General features: G+C 42.1%; 1 protein-coding gene across 1 annotated transcript in view; it reads right to left on the bottom strand.

The window, feature by feature from the left end:
* Nucleotides 1-2,452: 2,452 nt before the first annotated feature.
* NDUFA12 (NADH:ubiquinone oxidoreductase subunit A12) overlaps nt 2,453-11,137 on the bottom strand; it is a 167,345-nt gene continuing 158,660 nt past the window's right edge. The window contains exon 4 of the mRNA XM_078655869.1: nt 2,453-2,700. Coding sequence (XP_078511995.1) covers nt 2,520-2,700 — 181 coding nt within the window. The 3' untranslated portion in view covers nt 2,453-2,519. The remainder of the gene's footprint in view (nt 2,701-11,137) is intronic.

Raw genomic sequence — 11,137 nt, 5'->3', positions numbered from 1 at the left:
GTCTGTGAACACCTGCACAACCTTCCCCATGACAGAGGGAAGGAATGCCTTCAGTGCAAGAAGGATCGCCTGAAGCTCCAGAAGGTTGATATGGAGCAAGGACCCCGCCAAAGGCCTCTGATCTCCGTCACTCCCACGTGGCCGCCCCAACCCAGGAGGGACGCATCCGTCACCACTGTGGGCTCCGGTTGGGGAAGTGAGAGGGATCTGCCATTGACCCAACGCTGATCTGTGAGCAATCACTGCAATAGCTGTGCAGTGCCCTCCAAGATCTGGATGTAGTCGGACAGGTTCCCCTGAAGCTGCACCCACTGGAACTTCAGGTCCCACTGCAGAGCCCGCATATGCCATCTGGCATGGTTGGTGAGAAGGATGCAGGAGGCCATAAGGCCCAGCAGCCTCAAGGTCGTCCTGACAGAAACCCGGGACAAGGGCCGAAAGATCGGAATCATAGCACCGAGGTGGGTTGTCTGGTACACCACTACATACCGAGGTCCTGGTTTCCTGCGCATCGTTCTGTGTATACGCAGAATTCCTGCAACAGTAATTAGGCCTGGATGAAATGTAAATTACACCAGCACAATTCTCGTAATTTTGCATTACACTTGTTAAGTGAAATTCCTGAAATTCCATCATTATGCCATTTTGTGTAATTACGCACCATTCGCTATAAATATTTATCTCAAATTCGCAGTAAAAAAATGACTGCAAAATCACTGGAACAACAACGCGAGCAGCTGTTGCTTTCAGCAGAAATGATGGACTTGCATTTCTCGGAATTATGGGTAATTTCACCCTAATCATGCAAAATTGCATGAAAACAGCTTATTTTTATTTTGCACACCTCAACCCTATGATATTTCCCTACTTAGTTGTTGTGTGTTGCTTTATGATCCTCATCACTCAGATACAATCTCAGTGTCAGAATGAGACTCAGAGGTCTCTATTATTTAACCTATGGCCTAGGCAGCAGTCATTCAATGAGATGCAACCAGGTTTCCTATCGAAAACATTTTTTTCTCATATACTGTGTGCTAGACAGAATGCGTGGGTACTTTCAGAAATGTGCTAAGTGTGTGTGATACAATGTAAAAAATGGCACTGCAAAGCAGTGCAAGAGAGAGTAGGGCACAAAGATATTAGAGCCTAAAAAAACTTAGGAAGCACCGCATTTTAATCAAAAACCCAAACCACTGCAGCTCCACTGTCTACGCAGACTAAGACAAAGGAACCTAAGTAGGAAAATAAATACATAAGTCAGCTTGGAACACACACTTCAATAAGGCAAACTGAAAAGCAATTATAATATTAACATTAAAAGAAGCAACAAAGCAATGCTGTAAAGTAGATCAATGTGATCGAACAGCAAAAACCAATTAGGACACGAAGTCTGTGCTTTCAAAATAATATTACAATTCATGGGCAAAATTCACCTGACCGATGAGTTGGCATACAATTTTATATTCACCGGGAGGAGTGTGGGTATGGGCGCAAGGTCCTCGGTCTTAGAGAAAGCAAATACACAATGTTGGCTGCCTTTATCCCTTCATTGTGGGAGCTGATGGTCGTGGGGGTGGGGGCCAGTCGGCCCCCATGGAAGACAGAAATGGTTACACTTCAGTTGCCCCGAAGGAGCAGCCACCACACCACAAAAGAAATATTTCTGCCAGTCTGGTGGGGGATTCCTACTCAGGGATTGTGATCCGGATGCTATCCCTAAGCAGGAATCCTTCCTTAAGGGGCACCTGTGCACTGAAATGGGGAACTTTCTCCCTTTCCAAGGGTGCTTCCTCCCTGCGGGGGAGCGATCGGGATCCAGCTCAAACCTGCCCACCAAAGAAAGGAAAAGCCACCAAAATGATATCGCCCCAAGTGGAGTTGGAGTGTGTGGGGAAATGCAAGGAGTCGTTCTGCAAAAATGTTCCATAATGAACTAGGAGGGAACAGCATTATTTATGATTGAATAGTTTTTTGCAGTGTGCTCAGAAGGGCAAGATATATTGGAAAGGTAAGGTGCCAGATCACAGTGCGCTTTTTTAGGCAGCGGAAATAGGTGTTTTTAAGTGAAAAACATTTAAAAGAAGGTCCGCAGTGGTCTGTCGTGTTAGAGGTCGAGGCACGTGTGTTAAAATTCTATTAAGATGATTCTTGAATTGAGGTTTTGTTACTCTGTTTTGTGTCAGGATTTTCTCCAATAAAGTTCTAATTAGAACCAAGGATATGCAAGGTGCTTACCACCAATGGATTGCTCAGCCGTAGAGCTGTTAGTAACAGGGTCTGTTAACTTAAGTAATATTGTACTTTTATTTACTGTCCTATTATTGCCATATTTATTCATTGCATTGCAGCAAACAGTAGTAGCACCTGCAGTCACACAGGGACACCACAATGACATGCAGGGACACATTAGCAAGCCATACTTATCTAATAAAAGAAAACGTTTCGCTAAAGATTAATTTAAACCCGGTTTTATTTGCAGAAAAAATGTACATGGCAATCGAGGTGTTCTCTTGATAGTTTTACTTGTTAGATGCCTCCGGTGGGACCCACTCGTGTATCTTCTTGCGAGTGGTTGAGAACGGAACATACTGCCCCGGGGTAGCGCTCATGTTGAATTTGTGGTTTTCCCAGATGAATTTACGAGGAGTTGGTGGGTGGGTTGTCGGGGGTTCGTCAGCAGTGGAATGAAGCCATCGATGCCTACATTGAATGAGAAAATACAGGTTCTGGTCATAGAGTTATTCAATCAAATGCATATTTGGAGTATTCGAGCTGATACAAACAGCAATTATGTTAAAGCAGTAGTAATACAAAACATTTTTTCCAAAACGTTACCATAAACCTTTCTGGGGCTGGGGAGTTAAGGGGTGTTTATTATTTGTTAAATGCATTTATGTATCACATTCCTATCCCAAGTCTTTACATTTACAGCAAATATGCAACGCATTAGATATTGTGTACGAATAATAGCAGAACCTGCCCAAACTATAAAATGGGGCAAAGAAAGCTATGAGCACTGATTCAGAGAGGAGAGTTGTTGAGACATGTTCAGGGTCAATATGTCATTAGTTTAAAAAGCTTGGTGAAGGAGAAAGGCTTGGGAACCAGAAGTATGTCACTGTGCAGCAAGATCCACAGTACAGTGAAGGGAGCAATGAACAATGAAAGGGCCCTTCAACTAATGACGAACTCTGATCCATAGCCTGACATGGTGTTCCCTTGACCTCTTTCTTGCCACACAACCCTGTACTCAACCCACCATGTATCAGCATTGCTCTATCCTTCCCTATCCTACACTGAACTACTTCCCTCTTTTACCCCTAACTTTATATCCTTTACTTTCCAACTCATTAGGAGCTGTTTTGCTGAGCCACTGCCCCTTTATCTTTTTTGTACTATCTATTGTTTGAATGCCTGTCTCCTCCGGCTTTTAGTAGAGAGGATGTATATCCCTAGTTTTTCTCTATGGAGATTCAAATACTTCCCAAGTAAAGCTGTGCTTTTTAAAATGTGCTTAAAATGGCTTCATAAAATGCGCTACATGCGATTAAATATAAAGAACAGCTTCAATGATTGTGCGTGAGAAGCTTGAGCCTACATGTATGTAATCATGATTAACAAATGGAAAAAGGGGCAGACTAGATTCTGAAACACTCTGGTTAGTAGAGTAACAGGTAAACTATCATTCATGAAAATGCACATATTCAGGAAGGTAAAAGATTGACAAAAAGACAATGGAGCAGGACTACATGGAAGTAATAGGTGAGGATTTAGGCTACACCACCAGATACCAAGCACGTCAAGGATCTTTCAGATGTGGGTACTAAATGTATCCTGCGTGTTGTGGGGTACGCACATAGTCGGATGAGTGGTAGATGTAGGTATAGACAGTGGGGCAACAGCATAAATGGTCGAATCACAAGTCTAGGACACTCCTGGGGTGACAGAGGACAGATAATGGGGCCAAAGTTAAGAAGGGTAGAGTCATGAGGGCTCAAATTCATGAGAGCTTCCATGGAAAATGCCTGCACCTCCCTCAAGATGGTTGTCCCCAGGGTAGCAAAGCCCACATCAGGGGAAAAATGCCTACCACACTGGCAGGAATCTACAGAGGATAGTTGCTCCATAGTTCGTGTGGCTGATACTTCTTCTCCACCACAACTAAAGTTTAGGGTAACTTTTGTTGAACTTTAAATGAGGCCATCTATTTAAATGGCATGGGCAGTCTGTCTAAATGGACTGTAATTAGCACCTTTGCAGTGCACACAGTTTGCTACCTCATATAACAAGCACTTGCAAAGCCAACAGATCTAGCATTGGATGCCAGCCTTTTGGCTTAAGTAAACAAGCAGTTGCAATGCAATAGGTCTCGCATTTATGCCAGTTTAAGCTATTGGCATTGTAAATGGCAATGCTTTTTATTTAGGTTTTAAAAATCAAAACATAACTAAAAGGCATTGTCATTTACAATGCTAATAGCTAAGACTTGCGTAATTGCCAGACCTATTGCATTGCAAATATTTGTTTTACCTGGCCAAGTTGCAGGGTGCAGTACCATGTATGGCCAAAAGAGGTCCCATGGGCCCGCTTTTGGCCACATATAGTACAGCACCCTGCAAAAGTTGGAGTTATTGGCATTATACATGCCAATGTTTTTTACCTAGCCACGTTACAGGGTGCAGTACCCAGGGGACCTCTGTTGGCCACATAAGGTACTGCAGCCTGCAGAAGATATGGTAAATCCACCCTACCCATAATGCATTGCATGCAAGACAGTACCACAAGTTCAGTCAACAAGCTATGTCCATATATAACATTAGTAGCTTTGAAATATGACAGAATAATTAATTCGGTTTTTCTACGTGTGGAGTTGATGAAGGGAAATTAATAGACACTCTCCTATAAATGTGAGATGTTCTTGTGAGTGAAGTAAGCACCGCAAGCCTAGCTTAGGGTTAAGTGTGTGACCTGCCTGAAGCCTTTTATTAAGAAATAGTCCATTGAGGCTGTAAATAAGATTTAGGGAGGAACAACACATGTAACAGGGGCGTGCCCTCATGGGAGGTTACAAGAAGAGACAAGGCGGTACTAAGGAGGGACTACTAAGCCTATTGCCCAATGAAAAGCCACCATTTACAAAGGACAGGGACAGGAGCCAATTACAAAGATGGGCGTAAAGTGGGTGGAGCTTTATTAACATATCCTGATTACAGCATGTTTTAGGCGAGACCTAAAAATTACCCAATTAAGCATATTCAGTGCTCCAAAAGGTGGCATCAGTATTCAATAATACATTGCATATCAATAAAGTATTATGTAAAATGGAGCCCATAAAAAAGAATAAACTAAGCGTACATGAAAAATTATATATTCTTAATGGAAGTTACCCGATACTACAAATCATATTCCGAAACAGAACATGGGTTACATAACATGTAAAACAATCCTACATTAATCCTGTATCACTAAAGGCAATTTGAGATCATAGATTATGAAGAAAGTAATATCACTCCACTCTTATCTCTGGTATCATCCGTCCTTTAGGTGGAATCAATGATTCAAGGACGTAGATCCACAAAATACTTTACAGAGAAGAAGTGAAAGCACCGTCGAATTTTCGGTCTCTTTAGTCCCCAGTACGCAAGACCATCCTCAGGACAGTGTTAGCTAAAATTGTTGGACCCCTCGTAAACCAGTGAGTAAAACAATTATTTAGTTCCAGTCAACAATTGTTTAATAAATGTATGTTATATCTGAATTGAAAAAACAGAATATTACATATTGAGCACTGCAGTCTCAATCAAAAAGACGCAGCATGGCTAAACGTTAAAGACTGGCAGCAGCGATATATGAAGTCACGCAGTCACGAGCAGGTTGGCCAGGTGCCTTCATAGCTCCTACAGAATGGTGAACTGGGGACCTATGGAGCAGGGGCCACTGAAGAAGGCTTTCTTGATGAACAGTCTATTGTACTAACCATCAACTCTTGTGAAAGCGCGAGATGCCTGTAATCGGTTCTTTGCTGTATGCGATAGCTCATTGTGTTTTGTTGCAGTTTATTTCATTCAAGTTAAAAATCAATAAACAAATTTAAAGTAACAAATGATTTTAAATGCGTTTATTTGAAACAATTATTTTCACTTAAATAGATTAACTTGTGGTAGCCCGTACACTAAATGGTCAAATAGTTGTATGATCCATTACAGTTGCATCTAAATCTGTAATTCTGTTCGATTCAAGCAAGATTTTCAATGGCATTTCCCACTGCCATTGTAAACCTAAAAATGAATGTACAGATAGTGATACATCTACTAGCCTCAGTCAGGAGGTGTGGCGCCGCGGCTAGGGCGACTGACTCCGGAATCTGGGGATCACGGTTCGATCCCCGGCTCCGGCGGCACCATGTGACTCTGGGCAATAGCCTGCCTAATCTTCCCGACGGCCCCCAGCGCCTAGAGACCCTTACGGGTGATTGCGCGCTTTACAAAATGTGGATTATTATTAAATACAAAATATTTAATACATAATTAATACACAATTCAGTGTATTTTCGACACTGTGTTGTTGAAATCAAAAACGTATTACAGATACATATTTTGCTGTTTATCAATTATTTCTTGCTCCCATTACAGTTGCTCAAATCTGCAGGCAACACTTCCAGGGTAGAGAACTAAAGATGATTTAATACGATTTATGTCTTTAACTTTAACAGAGAACGCATGTTTTATTTAATTTAGATTTCAGCAGTACCCACGTGGGTGGAAAAGTAAAAGCTTTTTTAGCTAGATGATGATAATTTATTTCCGGTTCTTTTTTTAAAAACTGGAACTAGTTTGATTATAACTGGATGTTTCTTCACCCCCTTTTTAGTGGCGCTGCAATAAAGAAATACTATATTGTGTAATATTACTGTCTTATTTGTCCCTTCACCGCACATAAAAATATTTCGACTACCAAAGAAGGGTCAATCTAAAGGAATAGCGGGGGAGGCAGGTATTCGCAATTTTAATCTATATTGTATTCTTAAACAACCGTTGGTCTGCTGATCTCTAAATTAGATGAGCAGCGCCACTATGTGGTAGATCGTTCTAAGTATGGTGTTGCCAATTAGGTGCTCTGCTGAGTTCTGGAAACCAATTAAGTGCCGGTGCTGAGCACCAGAAAGCACGGGCTCAAATTATGCACTAAACAGGACCATGGAGAGCTGGTGGTCTTCCAGAAAGAAAACAGCTGTGATTTGAGGTTGTTTTCAAGTAACACAGGTGAAAAAGGCACAACAAGCGTGGTTTGAAATGAAAACCACATGCGAGAGAAAAAGATGTTGTGACACCACTACACCTGCTGCACCAAAAGAGGCTATGCCTTTGGGAATGGGGAGCAAACTACGGACGGGAGAGAATATGTAGATGGGTGAAAGGAAGCAGGTGTGTGTGGTGAATAGGTTTGTCTGGGGCAAGGTGCCACTGCACCTGCACAAAAGAAAAGCTTCTGGGCCAGGAAGTGTAGCTGCGTCGGTTACGGATGGGAGAAGTCTGTTGGGGTATGGGTGCAGCAGAGAAGGGCGACAGCTGTTTGTGGTGTTATTACAGCACAGACGTGAAAGAGGACACTTTGTAGTTAACAACTGAGTCAGGTACAAAATGTGTGGGAGTGAGCAGTCGGGTTGACGGTGTGTGATGGCACCCAGTGCAAGGAAGGAAATAGGCTCATTGGGTGCTATTAAAACCTAAAATGAGGCATTAGCTTTAGCTTGTAGTCGATTGGTCCCTGAAGCCATCGTGTACTGGTGCCACTGCATCTGCTGCATGAATGGAAAGAACTCCTGTGGAAGTGCTGATGCAACTGGACGGGAGAGGCGCTATAGAAGATCAGTAATGGGAGTTGTGGTTGCTGCTTCAGAAGGATATGTACTCGGTTTTCAGATGAGAATACCAGCAGCCACTACATAGTTAATAACAAGCATCTACAATGTAATCGGTCTCGCATCAGAGAAAGTTTGAGCTATTGGGGTTGCCTATAACTATGTGTCTTAGTTCTGTTTTTTGTAAAAAAAAATATCCCAGCAGTAGCTTAAGCAATAAAAGAAAATCCACAAAGCAAGGAAGGGTGCAGTACCACAGGCTTTTATTTTATTTTTGCTCATTATACAGCCGTTTCTGGGCATCAAAACTTACAGGCTTTCTGTAAATACAGGGCATGCCCAAAACTGTGTTGTACTTTAAAGTGTTGTATAAGCATTAACACATTTAATATAACTGTCTTAATTTTAGTTTTCGACCCGACTAAATAATACTATTACGAAATGTGGTGCATTATGCTGCATAATTTGCCTTTCCTTGCCGCATAATTTTCTCAATCCTGCTACATAATTTGGTCCTCTTCTACCACATAATTACAGTGGCCCTGCCTACAGGGCAATTAGGCAGTGCCCGATGGGCAGCTCTGAAAGGTGAATGAAAGGACCAGTGTTTTGAATTTTTGTGTGCCTGTTTTATGATCTGGTGGGACAACAAGCCAACTGTTTTCAGAAATGTTTTGCATAGTGTGATTTCGGCATATGTACTGGTCGAGAAGCCTGCGCCTAGCTGGCCTGCTACAGGGATCCATGCGCACACCCGAAATCACAGACTGCTATCGAGAAACTATAGGTAAAACAGTGGTTCTGCCACTCTTCAAAGTCAAAAATAATTTTTAACAGTTATGCCTCTCCAAATGGATGAGAACAGTCAACAAATGAAAAAGAGCACAATATACCTTATATCCAAACCAAAAATCTGAAAACTCTTAGATTACTTTCACAATATATTTCTTTATCAGTATTTTGAAATAATAGTGCAGACTTATTTTAGTACATATATTTATATACACACACAGAACAGTTCTTCGGAACCAACATTTAGGACTTAAAGTGCACAAACATTAAAATATTTAAATGTCACAATACATTCCACAAGATACATGGACATATACTACATAGAAAAAATTATATCTAAATACAGTGCGAAGTTTTGAAGAAAAAGAAGTAATATCAGCCCAGTGAGTGATTAATCATTAGTTTGTTATCCTGGGTGATCATCAACACTTGAAAAACTAAACCGTCGACGTTCGTGCTGACAGTGATCTGGTCACTTCAAAGAGTAATCATGTGAGCTATTCCTCCGGCGTCAGGCGCACGGGGCTCCATGTGGGTATCTTTACAAATCAGAAGGGGAATTCCGAGGGGCCTCCCGCCTCCTCACATGGCCCTTCTGTCGACTAGAAAGGCTTGTTAGTTGCCTTTTCAAACTTGGAAAATGGATCTTCCTTCCTCTCAGAGCAACGGGCAGTCCTCGTCGTCTGTAAAACATTTGTGAGACCACGAATTGCAAACTTAATTCTGCTCCGAGGCATCAGGCCATGCATCTGAAAAGCAGGCGGGAGGAGGAGGCAGCTGAAGAGAGGGAGCGAATGGGGGGGAGGAGGAGGAGGAGTTAACTGCAGCCAGGGAGAGGGAGCAAGCATGGGTGCGTGCAGTTTCTGAGTTTGAACAAGCAAAAGGGGAAAAAGAGATATCTGAAACAAATAAATAACAACCAGTAACAGCACAGGGGCAGTCCTCATGGGAGGTTATAAACATAGAAAGGAGGGACTACTAAGCTTATCAACCAATAAAAAGAAGCCATTTACGAAGGACAGTAAAGGAAAAAATTAGAAAGATGGGTGGTGCTTGAAGCCCATATTCTAGATACAGCATGTCTCAAAGAGACAGTGCATGCACTGACTATGCAAGACCTAACAACGTGCAAAGTCATGGCCAGCGTGTCAATGACTGCAGTGCAAGTCAGGAAATAGGCAACTGTGCTTCTGAGAGATGAGTGAAAGAAAGCATTAATCTGTGTTGGTTTTATTTTTGGGGCATGGTGGCGCTGCAACTGCTGCACATCATATAGTTATGGCCCGGTAAGTGTAGTTGTGTAGGGCAGGGACTGGAAATGAAGACTTGGAGGCATGTTTGGGGGGACGTAAGAACATACTTTGTATAGGTAGGATTGTTAAGTAAAGTGCAAGGCTTAAACAAGCATAGTTTATACCTTAGAACAGGCTGGAAGGGCATGAATGATAGAGTGTAATTGGTGCAGAGCAGACTTCCATAAAGGCTGAAAGTAAACACAAGAAAGACAGACAACCTCTGGGGATGAGTCAATGTAAGTATGGGTAGAGGTGGCAAAAGGGGAAAAGGGAAATGGAGGGGGGCTGTGGAGCTTTAAAGTGGAACAGGGAGAGGAACATGAGGTGGCGTAGAGAACAATGAGTGGGCTTCTGGTTGTTTACAAATACCTGGTGCTAAAATCACAACAAATGTGACGAGATAAGAACAAGATTTACAAGTCTGTTTACAGAAAGGGAGCGCTCTGAAGGATAGTGGGAAATAAGGTTTTGGCATGGGAGGGACAAAGTGAACCTTGAGATTCTAAGCAAATGGAAAGCAAGAAGATGTGAGTTGCAAAGCCAATTGCAAGCAACGGGCAGAATGAATTCTCAGGTCAATTCTCTAAAACTCCCCAAGATGTCTTTCGCATACCACATAGCTGTGCTCTCTGGTAGGCTGCGACCTAAAATGCACATCACTTGAGCAACCAGGGGGCATTATTTCCTTCTGTTACAAAGCATGAGATGCAGAAAGTGGCACTGCAGTGTTGTTACACAACATTAATACCGTTTTTTACTTTGATTCATAATTAGGTAGAGTTTTCTATCTGTTTCTAGAAGGATAATTGCTCTGTCTTTCTTGTCCAATTGTGTCAGCATGGAACAAATTGTTATGACTATCGCTACTCAACTTTTGGAAGCCCACATTTTCATTAATTCACTGTACAAAATATGAATTTCAAAGCATTGTTCAGATGGCCCGTTAAATATTCCAGGGAAAAGAACCAACTTTAGCCCACAAGGCTCCTGGAGTGCTCTGCCCCGTCCGTTTATTCTCACCAGATAGACTGCCCCTGTATGCATTTTGTGTGCCCCAAACACCTTTCGACTTGCATGTCATTTTTACTGGATTCGGCTTGCTTACCATACAATTTAGGAATCTAGCCCAAGTCAGGGAGAAGGAAAAAGTGTATTTTAAACAAGTAAAATGTTTACCCCCACACCCGTA

The sequence above is a fragment of the Lissotriton helveticus genome, chromosome 1_1 (assembly GCF_964261635.1).
Source record: "Lissotriton helveticus chromosome 1_1, aLisHel1.1, whole genome shotgun sequence".
In the NCBI taxonomy this organism is placed as follows: Eukaryota; Metazoa; Chordata; class Amphibia; order Caudata; family Salamandridae; genus Lissotriton; species Lissotriton helveticus.
This window is presented reverse-complemented; position numbering and strand designations above follow the sequence as displayed.